Source organism: Vulpes lagopus, chromosome 11 (genome assembly GCF_018345385.1).
Source record: "Vulpes lagopus strain Blue_001 chromosome 11, ASM1834538v1, whole genome shotgun sequence".
Lineage (NCBI taxonomy): Eukaryota > Metazoa > Chordata > Mammalia > Carnivora > Canidae > Vulpes > Vulpes lagopus.
The window spans coordinates 63,502,739-63,524,944 of NC_054834.1; the positions used below are offsets into that span (position 1 = coordinate 63,502,739).

The 22,206-nt window shown below is 37.2% G+C and overlaps 2 protein-coding genes across 2 annotated transcripts; one reads left to right on the forward strand and one right to left on the reverse strand.

Annotated features, from left to right (window-relative positions):
* Nucleotides 1-4,289: 4,289 nt before the first annotated feature.
* Nucleotides 4,290-5,225, reverse strand: LOC121471595 (olfactory receptor 1019). Its single transcript, XM_041722387.1, has one exon. The coding sequence runs from the start codon at nucleotides 5,223-5,225 to the stop codon at nucleotides 4,290-4,292; it is 936 nt and encodes a 311-aa protein (XP_041578321.1).
* Nucleotides 5,226-17,487: 12,262 nt separating this feature from the next.
* Nucleotides 17,488-18,441, forward strand: LOC121501449 (olfactory receptor 5AP2). The gene has a single exon (XM_041773483.1). It carries the CDS (start codon nucleotides 17,488-17,490, stop codon nucleotides 18,439-18,441), a length of 954 nt encoding a protein of 317 aa, XP_041629417.1.
* Nucleotides 18,442-22,206: the final 3,765 nt, after the last annotated feature.

Sequence of the window (22,206 nt, forward strand, 5' to 3'; positions counted from 1 at the left end):
TCAACAAATGGTTCATTTCATGCCTTTTTAAAAATATTTTTTACATTTAAATTCAATTTGCCAACATATATTATAACACCCAGTGCTAATTTCATCAAGTGCCCTGTTCAGTGCCCATCACCCAGTCACCCCATCCCTGCCACCCACCTCCCCTTCCACAACCCTTTGTTTGTTTACAAGAGTTAGGAGTCTCTCATGGTTTGTCTCCCTCTCTAATTTTTCCCATTCAGTTCCCCTCCTTTCTCTTACAATCCCTTTCACTATTTCTTTTATTCCACGTATGAGTGAAACCATATGATGATTGTCCTTCTCTGATTGACTTATTTCACTCAGCATAATACCCTCCAGTTCATACCTTTCTTTTCATAAGCATGCTGTTCCTTCAGTGTCCATCCTGACCTCATTATTGGTATGGGGCAATTCAGGTACATCTTTTATAGTGTCTGCCTTAGACACATTTGCACATGCATGTGCATAACTATAATATCCACACACACATCCATAAGGAAATTATAAGTTAAAGGCTGCTGTTCAGAAGAGTGGTATTTCTTTCCCAGTCTAATAGCTCAGATACAGGGCATTTCAAGGAGTAATGTTTTGAGCTGGTCCTTGAAGGAAGAGAAGAATTTGGATGTTCTGAGATATGCAGCTGGGACTATTAAGGAAGCACAGAGGAGAGAGGAGGGGGGATTTAGAAGGATACATAGGTAGAAAAATTGGAGGACCATTAAAGAAATGGTTTTGCTGGAGAATCTGTTGCTCAAAGATAGCAGGAAGGAATATCAGAGAGGTGATTTAAGGGGGAGGGCCTGGAATGCTAAGCAAAGGACTTTGGTCATGTCATAACTCCTGAGTTAAGGGAGAAGGATAATTATGGGGCAGATGAGAAATCTCAGATCCTTGTGATCCAGGTGTTCTCTCTAAGGCGGAGATTGAAGGCAGAGACTTCAGCTTGGATTCCTCCCCTGGGAGAAGACCAGCTATAAAACCAACTATGAGTTTCATCTAAGCTCCATTAAGAAGAGCATGCCATCTTATGTCACCAAACCTTTCTGAAGTTGCCAGAATCAACTTGAATTTACCAATATAAAGGCCATGTTGTTATACTGACTTCCCCAAAGGTTGGTCTGCTGATGGATAAGGGACAGAATTTCAAGGAACAAAGAAGAACGTTCTCTTGAATCACAAATGATAAGCTTCCTACTCTCCAAGCAATAAATTGCCATTTCCTAAATTAGTGTGTGGTCTTGACCTACATTTCAGCTTTACCACCAATCCTAACAGACACCCAGGCAAAATAACCTGTGGAAATGTCCCCTGGTTTCCAAGCTCTTTGCCTTTCTTTACTATGAATTTTTTTTTTTCTGCCATTCCCCACTTCATTTGCTTCTTTCTTTAATTTCTGGGCCCTGCTTCCCAAAATAACTCACATGCTCCCTTCTCCATGAAAATTCCTTAATCTCCCAGGAAGAAATGTTGTTTTTCAAGTGTGAATCCCTATAGCATATTGTCTGCAATTCTCTTTTGGTAGTTTTCCCCCTGTAGCACAAGACATTTGCATTTATTTTATTTCCTTATGTATGCCAATTCCATGAAGCCAGGATATATATGTAATATACATATTGTCCAGCACAGGTTGTTTTAAAAAAAAAAATCTCAACTGAAGTCACATAGCTTGAAAGCAGCAGCAGAAGAATTTAATCTCAGCTTTATCTCACTCTGACATCTCCCCTCTTAACCACTTTTGCATCAATCTTTGCTTTTCAAAGTTCCCAGTAGAATGAGTGCCAAGTCTTTGTTGGTTAGAGAAAATACCTACTCATGTGACTTTTATAGTCTATTCTAGAGAACATGAGAACATGATTGATATATTTACCTTTGCTGTGGTTTTATCACTGGGCAAAGTAGTTAATGTATGGAAGATAATTCAGGCCTTTCCAAACATAAGGCATTTATTTATTACTTATTTGAGCAAACTAATAGAATTGAGAAGGTGTAAATACTCATTCTCACTTTATTGATGTAGAGATTGAGCTGCAGAGACCCGAGGGGATTTATCTGACATGATTATTGCTGGGAGTAGGATGAACACTAAGTTGACCCAACTTCTATCCATTTTCCTCTCACTATTATGGATTGATATGTGTACTTTCACTATCAATTACATGAGAAAAAAACAATTTCCTCATTATACTGCATCATATCAATAGCGGAATTATAGATATCTAAGATATAAATGAAGGAAAAATAGAAGCAACTAAAGTTTATTAATTATCTTTTATGTGATAGATTCTTTACAGAGATTACAGCATATCCTTTGAAAAATGCTAGAAGGTAAGCATTATTATTTTCATTTAATAGATGAAGAAACAGTCTGATAGAGATTAGGTAACTTGCCATTAGTCAGAGCAAGAAAATAATAGAACTTACATGAGGGATTCTTTGAATATTTGCCATTAGAGTAGAAAGCATAGCTCTTGGATCAGTTTTTGGTTCTATCATTAACTTTGACTGAATACAACAATCACTTCAGAGAAAAGTAATCCTCCAGCAGGGACATCACTGAGTAGAAATGCAGAAATGGGACTCAAAGTTCTTCCTGATTCTAAGGCAGCTAGTCTTTTAATTATAATGTATACTTGGTTTGTAGTTAATGAGATAGAAAATATCTATTATTTTTCTCACATCATGTGGATTTTCACATTAGATTATTTTTAAAAAGAAACTGAAGGCTAAATCTCTGGGCTCTTTCTGGACTGCCAGCTCTATACCTGTCCATAGTTGCTGTACTTTCTTCATAATGTGACATCAGAAATATGTTTTTAGAAGTTCATGATATGGCTGTGTATATTTGCATCAGGCTAATTTTAACTCATGTATAATGATACCCATTAAAAAGCCTAGTAAATCCTGGGTCTTTTATCCCTAAAACTCTGGTGCTTTTCATGATCAATGGGGATACTACATGCTTTAGGATAATTACTGTGTTTCCATGATCTTTAATTATATTGCCCTTTGGGTGGCTGTGGGAGATAGGAACATTATTGTTTGGAAGTGTTAGAAACTGATGGTCTGATAGAATTTTAGCATATCTGAGAAAAACTTAGCTATCCTCTGATCTCAGTCTGCACCCTTCACCTGCTGTTGATACCTGATGCACTTGTTTTTTGATTCAAGATTTGTAGCTTTGAGATGTGCAGAGAGGAGTTAGGTCTCTTCTATTGTCAGTCATTGATACCTCAGGGTTAATGAAACTATTCTTGGATAAGGGCCCAGTGATGATGGTGGAAATCATGAAGATTACCAGAACCCTAGGAAAAGGCTAGGGCTAAACTAAACTAATATCAGAAGAGAGAGAGAGAAGACATAGGGGATTTGGGATGGGAATAGGATACTAATCCTGTAGACATTACAATCTTGCTAAAATTAGCCTCAGAAATTGTATGTCTCTTAGGATCCCAGAGTCCCTGGGCTTCCCTGAAAGCTAAAATGATGTCAATATGTGAAGTTAACAATATGTAAATATTAGGCAGAGGAGACCCAAGAGATCCAGGTGAAACCAACCACTAGACTGAAGGGAAAACTGAGGACACCAAAGAGAAGGGTCTTGTCAAAACTCACATACCCAGTTAGCAGCAGAACCTAAGTCTGCAGCTCTTATTCTTGGGGTTTTCATAGCCCATTATTTAGTTATTGATGGTAGTAGTATCAGAGAGATAATACAGTAACTGGAAGCAACAAACTCTTCATTGGCAAATGCACTTCTTATGTTTGTATCCTTCAGAACCTGGCATATATCTGGCACTTAGAAGTTTTTGCTGAGTATATGAATGGGTAGTTCCTAGGCTGAGTTAAGCCATCTCTCATACCAGTTCCATTCCCCACATATTTAACTACATTTTCTCCGAATTGTTTTTAATGTAGAGAAATTTTCAATGTTTGGATCTGTTAATTCCTCATAACCCTGAAAAAATATGCTTTAGAGTAATTGACTATTAAATAAATAGTCCCCTATTCAAGTTGTGTCTCCATTTCTAAGCAATGAGTGAGCCAAAGTCAAATAAAAAACAGATGCATCTTGCTCAGCATGGCTTTCAAAAATAGTAATTTATATTTCCTTCATTTCAGAGTATTAAGGTTTATAGACAACCCTACAGAATTAAAGATTGATACAAGTAGATAGTAGCTTCAGTAGTGTTTATTAGAAAGTTATCTGCATTTCCTATCTCCTACCACCACCCCTTTATCTCTATCAATTACCTGTAGTGATAAGAAATCTTCATATTTTGTTATTCTTGAGGTTTTTTTCCAATTAGTTTTTTGAAAGCAGCTTTCACATCCTTGTTCCGTAAACTGTAGATCAAGGGATTCAACATGGGGATGATAATAGTGTAGAACACAGAGGCCCACTTGTCTTGGTCCAGGGAGTAGCTGGATGTTGGCCTCAGGTACATAAACATGACTGTGCCATAAAAGAGGGTGACGCCAGTGAGGTGAGACCCACAGGTGGAGAAAGCCTTAAGGCGGCCTTCTGCTGAGCGCATTCTGATGATTGCGATGAGTATGAAAGCATAGGAGATGAAGATGATAAGAATGGTGCTGAATTCAATGAAGCCACACAGACTAAACAGCAAGATCTCACTGATGTAGGTATCTGAGCAAGAGAGGGCTAAGAGTGGTGGGATTTCACAGAAGAAGTGGTTGATAATATTGGAACCACAGTAGCTCAAACTGAAGGTGAGGGAAGTATGGGCCACTAAACTCACCAGGCCAACCAGGTAAGAGCCCAGCATGAGGGCCAGGCAGACTCGCTTGGACATGAGAGTGCTATAGTGGAGGGGTCGGCAGATGGCCACGAAACGGTCATAGGCCATGGCGGCCAGGACATAGCACTCAGCATCTACAAAACCTACAAAGAACGCAAACTGGGTGGCACAGCTAGAGAAGGAGATGACTTTGCGGTCTGTTAAGAAGTCAGCCAGCATCCTGGGGGCAATGGCTGAGGAGTAGCCCAGGTCAACAAAAGAGAGGTTGCAGAGGAAAAAGTACATGGGCGTGTGAAGCTGAGTATCTGCTATGATCAAGATGATCATACCGATGTTCCCCACTACATTGACCAGGTAGACCAGGAGGAAAATGACAAAGAAGATGATCTGCAGCTGACGGTCCTGAGTGATGCCCATAAAGATAAACTCCGTCACCACTGAGTGGTTTTCTTTATCCATCTTTTGAACTTTATGTGTGCCTGGATTTGGTTTATTATTTGAAATGAGTTTTAAAAATCTTCCCAGAAATCAGATTCTATGACCCATAGGGTAACTCAAATGACTTTAATGAAAGTGATGGGTGCATGTCTTCTCCAGGTGCCCAGTCAAAATAGAAGATGTTAGCATCTTGGGGATGGCAAATTTTGCTCCTCCGTAGACCTTGGTGCTCTGAGGTAATTTATCACATGCTACCAAATGTTTGACATGATCTGTGCCATTATCTGCCTTATTTATTATTAATGAAGGACAGTTTTGAGCATCCCTTCCTTCTGTCTAAAACAAAGCAAATATGGACACAGATAATGAATAAGGATTAACTTTCTTTGCAGGTAGGCACAAAAAGAAAACTGAAAAACCCAGGGATCTCAAATTATTACCCATAACACACACACACACACACACACACACACACACACACACTCACACAGGGAAAGCAAAATATCTGGAGCAGAAGGTGAGCAATATTAGAAAAGGCAGTGAGTAATAATAATTTTTAAAAAGCCAGGAGATAGGGCAGCCCTGGTGGCTCAGCGGTTTAGCGCCTCCTGCAGCCCAGGGTGTGATCCTGGAGACCCGGAATCGAGTCCCACGTCGGGCTTCCTGCATGGAGCCTGCTTCTCCCTCTGCCTGTGTCTCTGCCTCTCTGTCTCTCTCTGAATAAATAAATAAATCTTTTTAAAAAAAGCCAGGAGATACTATTAATCATATGCCAGAACTTGCTTCTACATACATAATTGCATCCTCACAATAGTTTGTGAAATAAGTACCACTGTTATCTCTATTTTATACTTGAAAAGAATAAGGCTAGATATTAAATAATTTCAATAAAGTCAGTAGCCAGCAAGCGGTGGAGCTGGGTCTTTCCAACTCTAGGGTTCACTTCACTTTATTGTCTTCTGTGTATATGTGATTTAATGAAGGTTACATCTCTTTATTTTTGCACTTGAATTTTCTTTTTCCTGCCTTGCTTGACATGCATGGACCCAGAATTAGTCCTTTGGCTTCCCTAATATTTAGAAGTACTCAGGATTTGGCATGAGGCATAATCGGGATGAAAACACAGCTGTCTTTGGACAATTCTTTTGCTTAGCCAACAGGTTGTTGTGTAGCTCAGTTAGAGTTAAGATTCAGGATCCTTCACTCAGGAGGAATAGAGAAAGCATTATCCAACTCTGTGGTCAGACAGCAGCATGCATTATTAGCTTTTTTCTTTGTGATTGGATGCATATCCACTCCACTGAAGAGCTGTAGCAAGGAAGTGGGCAAAACCACACCACACCACCTCAAACAAGCTAAAACATGCATAATTTAGAAAGAGGTAGCTTTCTCTATTAAATTTGAGGGAGAAGTCAGACTGTATCTCCTCTAACTGATTTACTGCTTAAGAAAGACAAGAAAGCAGAGTAGTATAATGTCTCTTTCATGGGGATGTGGACATTCATAACAGGCCATCTTAAATCCTGGGGTGGTTGAAAATAGTGCCCTCATCTTTCAGTTTCTGCAAAAAATATAATCAACTGCATCAATGAGGGGTTTAATAATAATGAATAATCAGTACCATGTATTTGCCTGAGAGTGTATAGTTTATAAAATACTTTTTGACTCATTCTAAGTTGTGAATGTGTGCATCATTTCATACATTCAGTAAATTAGGAAACAGAATGAAAAGATAAATCTTGGAGAAATTGTTTGAAAAACATATTTCTCATAAAGAATTTGTAACTATAATATGAAAGAACTTTAAAATTCATTAATGAGAAAACAATGGGCCAGACTTGAAGGGACACTTCACCAAAGAAGATAGATGGATGGCAAATAAATGCATGAAAATGCTCAAATCATTTGTATTAGGGATACACAAATTAAAGCCACAATGGGATATTACTACACATCTATTGGAATGATTAAAATTTAAAAAGATGAACCATATTAAGTGTTGACAAGGAAGTGGAGGAAGTGGACATTTCATCACTGCTGCTAGGAATGTAAAATAGTCCAAGTACTTTGGAAAATATTGCAACAGGTACAAAATTAAACATACACATATCTATTGTATGATCCAGTCATTCTTCCCCCAAAAGACTGAACCTGGGAACAACCCAAAAGCCCATCCATAAGTAATAAGGTAAACAAATATTAGTATGTGCATAAAATAGATGACTACTCAACAATGAAAAGAAACAAACTATTGATCCAGGCAACATGATGGATGCATCACAAAATAACCAGGTTGAGAGAAAACATGTAGATAAAAGAGTATACCTTATGTGATTCCATTTCTAAAAATCTAGAAACTGCAATCTAATCCATAGTGACAATCAATCAATGATTGCCTGGGTGGAGGTGTGTGTGGGGAGGTACAGGAGGGAAGGATTACCAAGGGGCATCAGGAAAGTTTTTGAGGTGACAGATTCATTGCCTATATTGGTTGTGATGATAGTTCCATGGATATATATATATATATATATATATATATATATATATATATATATAATTTTTTACTTTAAATATATTTGATTTATTGTATGTCGGCTATAGCTTAATAAAGCTGTTAAAAAACAGCAACAACAAAGTATTTGTCTCTACTTTGGTTCCTCTCATGGTCACTCTACGTGAATGCATATGTCACTTCACAGGTTATATTAATGAGGAAATAAAACCAGGCTGGGGGGACCTGTAAAGTCACACAGTGCGTTGGGTACAGAACTAGCAGTTGAGTCTGGTACTACCGATTTAATATAGCACTGTGTTCATTGTTTTCTCTCACTACTTCACATAAAAATAGGAAAATAAACCATCACAAAAAGAATATGAGAGGTCTATCTCAGTCCTCTCACTTAGCTTGTTCTTTCACTTTAGCAAAAGGAAAAATATTTCTATTATTGCAACTGGGAGGATTCATTTCGTCTTACCGCAATTTTGTAGAGTAGGAGACAGACCCAAACATTCACTTGCAAGTGCAGGGTGATGCCAGGCTGCAGTAGTTTCAGAAGTGAGAGACACCTGCTTGGAACACAGCACAGGGCTCAGGGCTGACCTGCAGCTGGGCATGTGCTGACCAATTCACTTCAGTCAACTAGAAAATGGGATCAGAAAATCATTCTTTCCTCCCTTATAGATTCAAGATTCCAGTTAAAAGAGGAAGTGTGTGAGAAGGGGTTTTACCAATTATAAAGCACCCTGCTCATTCTTGCTTATAGTGGATAGACAAATCCAGGCTTTTCCACCTACTACTTTTGATTTCTAGCATACTACTTATTTTTTTTTTTAGAGTCTCAGCTTTTCATTTATGGATGGGATTAATGCCTATCTTAATAAATCTCTGCAAAAAATTGGTTAGAATATGATGTATATTCTATCTGTCTATCTATCATCTGGTGCTAAATTCAGTGACTGTCATGTGCTAAGTGCTTAATGCATTTGGCAATTGTGCCAGTGCAAGTGTAATTGTGTAAGATTTAATTCAGTAGATGATTGTGTGCTTATGACTCCCAGAAAAAAAGTTCAAATGTTTATTCCATACATGTGATCTATCATGGACTGCTTTAATCTTTAATGAAGGTGTGATTTTAATTCTACGGTACTTCTATTAAATGATAAATTGAGTAGAGATGAGGCTATTAATTCAAAATCACAGTTAAGATAAAAGAAAACCTTTATATATAGATTTTTAGTCTCATGTAACTAAACTTCAGCTGATCTTACTCTTGAAGAAATGGTAGTGTAATGAATAAGTAAGTATATTCCATAGTTAATAAACCCTAATATTAAAAAAACCAGCAAAAGTATTGTCTTATGGAAGCAAATATAGACCAAATGTATTTTAGATTTCCATGCATCAGCTACTTTTGCATGTTTATTTAAAAAGACCAGCAAAAGTATTGTCTTATGGAAGCAAATACACACCAAATGTAGTCTAGATTTCTATGCATCAGCTATTTTTGCATGTTTATTTGAAAAGAATTCTGGAGTAAAATCTGGAATCCTGGTTATTGTCCTGTTTTTGCCACTAAGTAGTTGTTGAGCTTGATGAATTGCTGCATTAGATGCAGCTTCCTTATCTATGAAATGAATAAGGTGAAGAGTTCAAACTCAACGTAACTTTCCAATTCTGACGTATTCTGAGTTCCTACTAATCATGAGGCGTGTAAAAGCCAAATCCATAGTCCATGTCTTCTTTTGAAATTTGAAAATGGCATGGACCTGAAGGCAAGCAAAGCCATTGCTCAAAGGAGCAGGGAGCAGGATCTACTCTTAATGGATCATCTCTCTCTGTCTGTCCCAAGGCTGACCTGTGCCCGGACTTGGTTTTCTACCTGTTGGTGAGAGGTTGATTGTCTCCTCTTCACTTGATGAGTTATATTGAACAAACATTCTGAGTAGAATCCGAAGATGGTGACTCACTCAGGTAGCTGTGCCTGAGCTCCTTGATCACCCACCTTTGCTCCTGTGTGCAGGAAGTTTTTATCAAGTTTCAGAGTCACAGGTTATCCTCAGAGGAAAAGAGATGAAGTGATTTCTGCACTCATGGGAGACTGGAAGAGCTGAGGAACTGTCACCCCTAAGGAATTTCACTCTCTCCTCCTTGAACCTTAATGATAAAAGAGGGAAACACGAGGGAATTCTTTTCTGCCACTCCAGAGAGTGGTGGTGATTGAGAAGAAGAAGAACCACATGCACTGTTTTTCCAGCCTCTAAAAGCTCCCTGCTGGGTGTGATTTTGATGGTAATGTAGAAAGATCTGTTTGTTGATGCCTGAAAGTCCTTTCACAGAGGGTGATACCTTCCATATTATATGGATTAGCCATCTTCAAACCAGACTTGAATCTGAGAGAGTCTGGCATAAGGGGTGCATACAAGTACATGAGATGCATATGAGAGATGACCTATGAATTGTTTTAGCTTCCCATCGCATGAAGAAAAAGGGAAATGAGGAGTTGTAAGATTCTCACTACCTACATGGTATTTTTTAAAAAGCTGCTTAATTTGGGAATGCTATTTGACTTGAGACAAATTTTCATCCTAAAAGAAGAGATGCAAAAATAACACCAAAAAAGCTAATTTTAAAAAATGCTTTTGTAATATCTTTTCCCATTCTTTCACTTTTCAGCCCATTCATTCACTTTTTAGCCCTTAAACCTGAAGTGAGTTCTTGTAGGCAGCAGGTAGTGGACTTTATTATTTATTTATTTACTTACTTACTTACTTATATTTTATATCTAACGTTTTTATTTTTTAAGTTAAATTTATTTTTTTAAGATTTTATTTATTTATTCATGATAGTCACAGAGAGAGGAGAGAGAGGCAGAGACACAGGCAGAGGGAGAAGCAGGCTCCCTGCTGGGAGCCCGACATGGGACTCGATCCTGGGACTCCGGGATTGTGCCCTGGGCCAAAGGCACGCGCTAAACCGCTGAGCCACCCAGGGATCCCCCTAACTTTTAAAAAAATCTGTATTCTTAAATCTTATTTTATGGTGAATAGTTAATTCCTAATAATATTGACATACTCACTTATTTATAATATTTATTGTCAAGTCAAACTTTTCTCCAACTGCATAATAATCCATTGTGTGGAGGTGCCTTTGCCTATCAAGTATCCTATTGATAGACATTTGAATTGATTCTGATCTTTTACTATTAGAAGAAAAAAATGCAAAAAAAAAAAAGAAGAAAAAAATGCAGCAATAAATAACCTTGGGGATATCCATTTGTCTCAACATTTATTCAAAAAAATTATCCTTTCCCCACTGTTTTGAATTGAACGTTCATTTCATTTTATATTGTCTATTTTTGTATTTTTCTATTCTATTCCCTTGTTCCTTCACCATTCTATACAATTTATTCATCAATAATACAGTTTTCAATTATAAGCTCCCTTATATATTTTACACTAGCAAATCTAGTCCCCAACTCTATTTGTTCTTTTTTGTTTTTTTCTCCCAGGGTTTTCATGCTTATATTAGAATTTTATTTATTTTAAATGATTTTATTTATTTACTTGAGAGAGACAGAGAGAACAAGCAGGGGGAGCATCAGAGGCAGAGGCCAACATGCTTAGCAGGGAGCCCAACATGGGGCTTGATCCCAGGACTCCGGGGCTTATGACCTGATCTGAAGGCAGACCCTTGACTGACTGAGCCACCCAGGCACCTCAGAATTTTTTATCTTCTACATAAACTGTAGAGTCTACTTATTTGGGAAACAAATCTGAGGATATTATTATTGGGAGTAAATTAAATTTATAAGTTAACTTAGGAAGAATTGCCAGGTTTATGCCATCAAGTCTTGCTATCAGATAATGTATATGTCTTATACCCGTTCAAGTCTATTCTGTATCTTTCTGTTACTCCCTTTCTTCACCGAAGTTTTGAACATTTCTTACTTGCTTTATACATAAAGCTTTTATGTTTGGCAATCAAAAGTGGGGATCTTCTCTTCCATATACATTTTCTAATCGGAGATTTGTTTGTTTATAGGAAGTTATCAGATTGATTTTACATTTTACTAATTTACTAAATTTTCTATTTTTAAAATTGATAGTATAGTAGTAGTAGTACTAGTCGTAGTAGAAGTAATATTTTTATGTACAGTGTGTCAGAATGTGGCTGCATCTTATACTGTCCAAATAAATCTTTAGTTAAAATGAAATGAGCCCCAAAGCTTAACAAGAGAATTTCCCTTGGTTTTGCCAGTTGATGTAGAATCTATTTGGATGAAACTCTTGGTGGCTAGTGAGTGGTATGTAACCATCCCCTGGGACAGTGGATAGGTATTTTTTCAGAAACGAAATGACATTTTTTTTTGAAATGACATATTTTTATAGCAAGTATTTTATATTGCCCCCTTTATGTTCCTGAAATGGCATTCGGAGATAATTTAATTTACCTACACACATAACTTAAAGAGGAGAAATGAAAAGAAAATCATTTACAATAAAATATTTAGCATTCATTCATTCATTTATTCTTTATTTTATACTTGAAATATACTTGAATATCATGGAACATGGAGAGTGCTTTGTTGTTAGGATTGTACTGCACTTTGCGGGTTTTTAGCATCCTTGCCCCCTTACCCACTAGATTCTATAGTTTACCCTCTTCACTGTGACAACAATCAATTTTTGTAATGTCCCCAGAGGAAAAACACTACCTCCATTGAGACCTTTTTGAAATCTAGGCCTCTGATATTAAATAATAATTCTCTCTTTTTTTTTTAAGATTTTATTTATTCATGATAGTCACACAGAGAGACAGAGAGAGAGGAAGAGACATAGGCAGAGGGAGAAGCAGGCTCCATGCAGGGAGCCTGACATGGGAGTCGATCCCGGGTCTCCAGGATCGGGCCCGGGCCAAAGGCAGGTGCCAAACCGCTGCGCCACCCAGGGATCCCAAATAATAATTCTCAATTAAGGTTGGTATAGTTTACTAAGTTAGACATCCAACTCTTCCACCTTTCCACTCCTAATACTTCTGATGCACTCTTTTCTTAGCAATCAACACCACCAAGATGTCTGAATTAAGCAGGGTTCTCCAGAGAAGCAGGTCCAATAGGAGATGAATATGTAGATCTAGATGAGAGGAGAATAGGTTCATGTGGATATGAAGGCTCAGAAGTCCCAAGAGCAGCTATCTACAAGCTGAAGAACCAGGAAAGCCAGTGATGTCATTCAGTCAAAAAGCCTGAAAATGAGGTGGCAGTGTGGAGTAGGGTAAAGGTTCTAGTCTGAGTCTGAAAGCCTGAAATCCAGGAACACTGATGTTTCAGGCAGGAGAAGATGGATGTCTCAGCTCAAGCAAAGAGAGCAAAAATTCAGGCCCCTAAGGAATTGGATGATGCCCACCCACACTGGTTAGGGAGGTCTTCCTTACTCACTCTACTGATTCACATGCTAATCTCTTCTTTAGACACTCTCACAGACACATCCAGAGATAATGTTTTATAAGCTATTTGGTCATCCCTTAGCTCAGTCAAATTGGGATTTAAAATTAGCCATCACAAATACCATAAACATTACTCCTGATTAATCAATCTTATCCAGGGGATGTCAAATAAGTCATTAGTCATTATTGTGGTTTATGTGTTATTTATATTTAACACAGAAGGATATTTTTCACAAACTCTTTGCTACTTTTGGGCTGCGGTAACACAAAATGGTCAACAATGCTCATTCTGGAGCAAGAAAAAACTGTGTTCGAGTCCCAGTTTTGGTATGCATTAACTATTTGGAAAAGTAACTTCTCAAGGCCCTAGTTTACTTATCTGTGATAGAGATGCTTAATAGGAATCCAAAAATGCATGTGTTTAGGAGGACACTCAGAGATGGTATATGCTCAGTTAATATTAGTTGTTATTATTGTTTAGCCCTATTCTCTTCTAATTATGACTGAGGAGATCACTAGCTGGGTCACAATTCATATTAATATATAAGCTTTTCTAAAGAGGAGGTCATCTTTACAAGTTGGTATAGTCTCTATCAGTTGATCATTAATGCTTGTTGCCTTCTTTCTGGGCTTTAGGGTTATCATGGTTCTTCATGAAAAGCTCATTGCAACCTGTCAGTAGGTTATCTTTTATGGCACTAACTTCACATTCCAGTATCCAGTGTAAGTGCTCAGTTCTCCATGGAGATCACATTTCTGATGTGATCACATTCTAATTTCTGATGGTCCCCATCCTGGTGGCAGGGATATAGAGCAGCATCTAGTACCTCCTTGAATGACACTCAGGCTAAGATTAGAAATGAGTTTCTTCTTATTCTGAAGCTCTTTGAGATTTCTTGCTCCATAGCTACCTCTGTGTATTTCCTTCTATCAGCCTTTTACCATGATTCAAGCAACATAGCTTCTTACATGTATAAAAAGTCTTTTCAGAAGGTGGATATAGAGACAACCTGCTATTTTGTGGATTCTTTCAATGCTCTCAAGGGAACCAGAGCACCAGCTATTTGGGAGAGACAGAAGAGGGATATTTAGTCGGGGCTAGAAATGTGGAACTGGAAATTCATTTTCCACGGGGCCCAGGTGTCCCTAGGGCAAAGGAGAGAAATGTGAAGAGGACATGAGATTTCCTTAGCTTTGGGGGGAAAAACAAGTAGATTAAAATGAGATGACATGAGGGATACAATCCCCAGACACTAAAGAATAAGAAAAATATCCTATTTAAAATAATTCAGAATGCTTACTCCACAGTCTGATCCAGAGACTCTACAATTGGAAATAATTGCAAACATTAGAAGCTGCACTGCAGTGATATACTGCATATTTTAAAATCTGTTTTACCTTCATATAACAAATTAGGATTCTTACTTTCAAGGAAAAGTAAGAAAGAATGCAAAGTAACTCTCTTTTGATATGGAAGGTATAAAGGGTTTCAGTTGTCTTATCTCTGTAATGGGTGATGCCTTAAATCCATTCTAACTATGTCTACTACTTGACCTAGGAGAATTGATGAATGCCTTCCCTGAGAAGAAAGTTTGATGTGTGTTTTGTTTTGGGTGATTTTAAGCATTATACAAAAACAAGCAAAAGGACCAAATAGAAGTCAAGCAGTCAAGAAAGGTCAGGAAAATATATAAAGGGTTCTGCCCAAGTAATTTAACGACCTGAAGAAAAATCCACAACGCTGTACCTTTCTTCAAATAACCATATACTCAAAGCTCTAAGAGCACTGAGAGACTAAGAAGGTATGTTAAATTGTCCGTTTTTCTTGTTATAAGATTTGTAAGCCATTAAGAGAAATATAAGCAGCAGTAAATAATATGATTTGAAGGCCTATTTAAATGCCAGAAATTCTCAGGAAATCTTGCTATTGTTTTCATAAATGCCTAGGAGTTGAAAACCTTTGTTAAGAATCTCTGGACTAATGACTGCAAAATCTTAGCAAAGGGATTATAGTGAGAGTCCATTTTCCAGGGTAGAGGGGAGATGGTAGCATGTTATTCATAGCACCAGATGTAAAACAAATGGTATTTTGCTAATAATGCAAATTAATGAATGGAAATTCTAAGAAAGACAATTTTCAGCAACTGCAATGATATTTTCTGTCCAGGAGATCTATAGATTTTTTTCTTTATGTAACTAAATGTATTCTAGCATATTGATGAAACCCTGGTAATTACAATATCAATTATTCTGTGTATTAGTGCTCACATTTGTTATCAAGGGGTCCATTCTCAATCTCAAATGCAAAGAGAATGAGAAATGCATTAGCTGGGTATAAATTAGATTCCATTAGGTTAATTCTATAACTCTGGAAGAGTCACAGATCTTTTGTTCCTCATATTTGTCATGTGCAAAATGAAGATTATAATACTGTCTGTCTCATAAAATTTAAATAAAATATTGCAGGAAAAATACTTAACACAGTGCCTGCAGAGCATAGAGGATCCTCAACATATTTTAGTACTTAATTCATCGTTACCTTTCTTTGTATCTCTAGTACACACATACACACACTTACACAACGTGTACTGCATTTTATTTATTTGTTTTTCACTATTGCTGATAGAATAATCTTCTCAGGGAAGGTTTCTGATTGAAGATGAGAGAAAAAGATCCATTCCTTCTTTTTATTTCCTTCTGGAGATGCTGTTCTTTGAAATTCAAATAACAAGGTTATTCCAAGGAAGAGGACCGGGGCTGTACATCTGTCTCCAACTGTGCTCAAGAGATCCATGATCTCCAGTGTTAGCACAGATATTAAGTTACTTTGGTCCTGTATTTTAATTCTAGATAATATAAAATAACTTCCTTCTGAGAATGATACAAGATTTAACACTTTGAGCTATGACTGGACAGCTAGCCCAAGTCAGTCTTATTTATTGTTCAATAACCTGAGGTCATAGAGGGGATAGAGGATTTGATTTCAAGTGGGGAAGAATTCCACTGAAGCTGTTACCTAAAATTTACTTGAAAGCTCAAGACTGGGTTTTAATTTTTCCTTTCCTCTCTTGCTCCATCTCCCTCTCCTTCCTTCCTCCTTTCCTTCCTTTCCTTTCCTTTCCTTTCCTTTCCTTTCCTTTCCTTTCCTTTCCTTTCCTTTCCTTTCCTTTCCTTTCCTTTCCTTTCCTTTCCTTTCCTTTCCTTTCCTTTCCTTTCTCTCCTTTCCTTCTTTCCTTCCTTCCTTTCTTTTATCCTGTATTTGGCTTTTTTATATTTTACATGGGATGAATCTTATTTCCATTTAGATGACCTGGCAATGTGTTGTTCCCCCAATTCAGTATTGTGACTGGAATATTCCATATGTTGCTGCTGCTGTTTTCAGGTCTGGTGTGATCTTGTAAATCTGAGTGCTAGGTAGAAGTTCTCCCTGCTGTGGCTTATTCTGTTCCTTTCACCTCATTCTTGAAATCAAATTCTCTAAATATTGGAGGGAATTATTCAAAGTTCTCAATATTTAACAGATTTCTGCCCCCTGTAGATGCTGATACTGGGAAATTCCAGCAGGTTTGCAACCATTCTAGTTGCATGTGATGTTCCTCTGTTTTTTTTTTTCCTTGGAATATTGAGTTTTAAAGTTCCCCCATCTCCAGAAGATACAACTCTTTTCTTGTTGTTTGATACTTTTTTTTAAAAATTTTTTAAAAATTTTTTTTTATTATTTATATATGATAGTGAGAGAGAGAGAGAGAGAGAGAGAGAGAGAGGCAGAGACACAGGCAGAGGGAGAAGCAGGCTCCATGCACCGGGAGCCTGATGTGGGATTCGATCCCGGGGTCTCCAGGATCGCGCCCTGGGCCAAAGGCAGGCGCCAAACCGCTGCGCCACCCAGGGATCCCTGTTTGATACTTTTGACTAATTTTACTAACTTTCACTATTTTTAACTCATTCTATGATACTGCTCAAGAATAAGCAGTGGACTGAATTCATTTGCCATCTTTCTCCAGAAGTTTGCCAGAGAGTATATATTAATATATCAATTAATATATTTATCATAAATAATGAAGAGAGATAAGTTACTATAATTATCCAATAAATGGTTAATGCTAGAAGTACTCTTAGTTAATGGATATATTAAGTCACTCCTCTCAAGGTCATTAGTTAGTAGGCAGTAGTACACCTAGAACTTAGCATAGTCTTTTGATGTCTTTTGACTTGACATCATGTCCAAAACACATCTGGAATTTTTATGTATATATGTTCAGGAAAAGATATTTATGGCTCTGTCATGTATTCACCTGACCAAATGTCAGTTCCATTCTCTTTCTTATTGCAGCTGAAATGATCAGATACATGAAAGAAGTCCAAGGCAGAAATCAAACAGAAATGACAGAATTTATCCTCTTAGGACTCTCAGACAACTCAGATCTACAAATTGTCCTCTTTGGATTGTTTCTGTTTATCTATATGGCAACCATGGTGGGTAATTTGGGGATGATTGTGTTAATTAAGATTGACCCCTATCTCCACACCCCCATGTACTTCTTTCTCAGTAGCCTGTCTTTTGTTGATGCATCTTACTCTTCTTCTGTCACTCCTAAGATGCTGGTGAACCTCGTGGCCAAGAACAAAGCCATTTCTTTTAATGGATGTGCTGCTCAGTTCTACTTCTTTGGCTCCTTCTTGGGGACTGAATGCTTTCTGTTGGCCATGATGGCATATGACCGCTATGCAGCCATTTGGAACCCTCTGCGATACTCAGTTCTCATGTCTGAGAAAATTTGCTTCTTACTAATAGCTACCTCTTTCTTAGCAGGCTTTGGGAATGCAGCCATACACACAGGAATGACTTTCAGATTGTCCTTTTGTGGCTCTAATAGGATCAACCATTTCTACTGTGACACTCCACCCCTGCTCAAACTCTCTTGCTCTGACACTCGCATCAATGGCATTGTGATCATGGCTTTCTCCAGTTTTAATGTCATCAGTTGTGTTATGATTGTTCTCATTTCCTACCTGTGTATCCTCATTGCCATCTTGAGGATGCCTTCTTTAGAAAGCAGACACAAAGTCTTCTCCACCTGTGCCTCCCACCTCATGGCTGTCACCATATTCTTTGGGACAATTCTCTTCATGTACTTGCGCCCCACATCTAGCTATTCAATGGAACAGGACAAGATTGTCTCTGTCTTTTATACAGTAGTAATCCCTATGCTAAATCCCCTCATCTACAGTTTGAAAAATAAGGATGTGAAAGGGGCCTTAAAGAAGATTTTACAGAAACACATACTGTAAAACCATGTTACATATCATCCTGTTATGCAGAAAAAATGTTTTCATATTAATTTTACTATCTGGTTGCTTTAGCTCTTTGTGTGTTTGTGTGTGTGTGTGTGTTTATTAAAGCAAATTGGTTAAAATGGGGCATCCCTCTAAATATTCTGGTGTCTTAAATGTTTATCCATGGGCTTATATGATGAAAAAACATAGTAGGGGAGGTTAGTGGTTAGTAAAGTATCAAAATATTTAGATATGACTGACTGGGTTTAAGTTCCAATTTCAATATTTATCTTTTCTTGATCTGATATTCTATTATCTATTTTATATTATCTATCTATCATCTATCTATCTATCTATCTATCTATCTATCTATCATCTATCTATCATTTATCTATCTATCTACCTATCATCTATCTATCATCTTGGATCTGGGTAAATAGACTCAGACAGATATTTGTATACATGCCAGGAATTGTAGTGGAGAACATTCCCAGGAACAATATCTAGAAGGCTGGAAAGGAATGAGGGAAGCAGAGCTGAGTAGATAGAAGTTGAACAGCGATGAAGTTACAATAGAGTAGTCATGCGATTCCACTTGGAGCTCTGTGGCCAAGATGATCCTTCAGAGATTCCCCAGATTGTGAAAAAAAAAAAAAAGACCAAGTGTTTATACTTTCATAATGACCAGTTTTGAAAATGGCTCACCCATTGGACATGGTAATTCCTTTCATCAGGGCCAATTCCCAGAGTGGAACTCAGCTGTGAAGTGTCAGTTGCCATTGCACTTGGAAGCTGAGAAAATAAATGCTTTGACCCCACAAAACAAATCTGGGTGGTATGAACAGCATCTGTCATAAATAATAACACTACTCTACTCACACAGATGTCAAGAATACCAAACAAGATACAAGAAAGAATCTTATCAGGGTTTCTAATATGGGTACCACAGCAATAATGAGGTATTATTTTACTGATTTTGTAAATTAACTGGAATATTATGAGGGTAGTGAATGTACTTTAACTTTTAACATTTACCCTTCCCAGGGGTAGTTTTTAATAAACATTTACTGAAAGTAAATTATCTATCTGTTATTCACTGCGGTGGGGCAGGGAATTGTCAATGTAGGAGCAATGGGGAAATGGCCTTCTTCAATGAGATGGCATGTCAAAGGAAGCATTATTTGGAATCAGGTAAATATCTACTCCTTATTGCTTCCCATCCCACTATCCACTGCAGACCCTGAGGGAGAACATCAATGCTTCTCATGCTCCAAGTAAGACCACCTCACCCTCCCCACCAAGGTTTACATCTAAACATCTTTGGAGGTTTCCATAAATTTCACTTCAGAAATTGTATCTGTACTCTACCCAAGCACTGGTTTCTCAAACTACTGGTGTGTTCTCATTTGTTTATAAACATCATCTAGTATCACCTTCTTAATAATTTCTTTGGCTGAAAGTTCCGTCAGTCACCAGCTTATGTCTCTGCTCTCTTTACAATGAATCTTTTCAAAAGAACTACCTCTGGTCTTTGTCCCTACTTCCTCAGATCCCATTACATGTTCCAATTGTATTTCTGTGCCACTTCTCCATTGAACCCAATCTTGTCATGGACACATGAGTGCTTAACATTATTGCCTCTAAAGATTGTTCTTCTATCATACTTGTACTTGGTATATCAAGAGGATTTACCACCAATAATTCCTTCAACTTACCCCCGAACCCACATATTTTTAGGTTTCTGTATGACTTCAATCTTCTGATTTTCCTTTTTCCACTACCACTTCTTCCCAGGTAACTATGATAGCTTTTCCTCTTTCACATGCTAACCTCCAAATCTTGGAGCCAAAGACTTAATCCTCTATATTAGTTTGTGATACATTGGTTCTCCATCTGTACCCACTTCTTACATGATCTAAGAAGTCTGCAATGATTCCAAAATTCACATGTCTGCCCCTGACCTCTCACTTGAGTTCCAGATTCATACATTGAATTGACAATCTGGCATCTAGGGACTCTGAACACATGAAAGGATTATAAAATTAGCTTTTCCAACTTAATTATCATACTCAAACATCTATAGAATGATCACACCTTTTGTACTATAAGGAGGATCTGTATCTTAGCATCACACCTATGTGTCATTGAGCTTAAAATATCCTTTTCTATGTTAAGCTACAAATTGTGTCTTCTGTTATATATTCTTAGTTTATACTTAGAATAAGAAAATAGATACCCTTTATATCTTTACTCAGAATCCATCCAATGATTATTTATAGATATGCAAAGCTCTGCATGCATCTAATGTATATAATTTGTTGAGTTTGGGCATACAAATACCTCAATAAAACTGGTAAACTGTTAAGAGAAAAACTAGTATGTAACATGTACTGGAGATTTAGCAGGTAAAGAAAATAAGTTTTTGATCTTCTCTAACTTATATTCACATGAGGAAGACTATATTGTCTATTCCAAATGTTCATGCATGAGTGCATAGAATTGTAAAGTGTGTGTGTGTGTGTGTGTGTGTGTGTGTGTATGTGTGTGTGTTTGACCTGGGTATGAGTGGTGTTTTGAAGAATAATAAAGCAGGAGATAGAATAGGGAACAGTGGCATCAGAGAAGAGCTTTCTATGGGAATAACATTTGAGAAAGGCTTAAATAAAGATAATACCATCTGACTATCTGTGGAAGAGCATTCCAGGTATACTTACAATAAATATAAAGGCTCCGAGGTAAGATTCTCCCTGGTTTCTTCAAGGAATAATAAGGGAACAACATATATATGGACCAATGTGAGCAAATGAAAGAAGGAAATGAATTGCAATCAGGAGGGTGTTTGGGAAGAAGTAACTGATCAGAAAAGCCTGGTAGTTCACAAATCAGTTTTGGGCTTTACTTTTTCCTACCATTCTACAAGAGCCATCCAAGCCTAACTTCAGAATGCAAGCTGCATGAAGGAATGAATAAGATCAATTTTTTTGGCTACTCTACCAGTATCAAGAATACTTGTATGCTCCATAATACAAGTCCACTAAATATGTGTTAAATTAATTAATTAATTAATACATTGAGAGCTATATTCTAGTAGAAATGAATAGGGATCACATTGTAAGTGGAATTCTGAAGTTTGAGGCATCAATCCTGTACCATTTAATTCAATGTTATGCTCAGTGGAGTCTCATTATTTCATGGTCTTGAGACTCCATGAAATAATTTTTGTACTTCTCTAAATGCCAAAGTTACCCTCCAGTGTATAAGTGGTTCACTGGGGAGAAAGTAGTTCAATTATTTCAGTGGAAAATAAGTGCATGCTTTAATTCTGGATTAGCACATTTCAAGTTTTAGATTTTTAGTGTTTTGCAGTCTCAAGAGAGTCATCACACACTGAATAAAGCTGACTGCTTCAGGTTCAGAAGCAGCATTTTCTACTCTGTTGAATTAATCCTGTCTTAATGCTGTCATAGCTGGATCTCTTATGCCACTTCCATCTTCATCATAGCTATAAATTTCACATTGTAAGACAGGAAACTTGTATTCCTCCAAAAAGCAGTAAAGCAAAACTAAACTAATAACCACTATTCGCGAATATTTCTTAAGAACAAAGGTAAGATTATTTAGTTGATCTTAAAGTGTTCAGACATAGAAAGATTCCAAGAGGACCCAAAAAGCATCAAGTAATTAAACATCTCAATTAGGATATGTCTGAAATACTAAATTTAATGTTACCAACTAAACTAATTTGGATTTTGTTTTTAGGCAACAGAGATTTAAGATGAC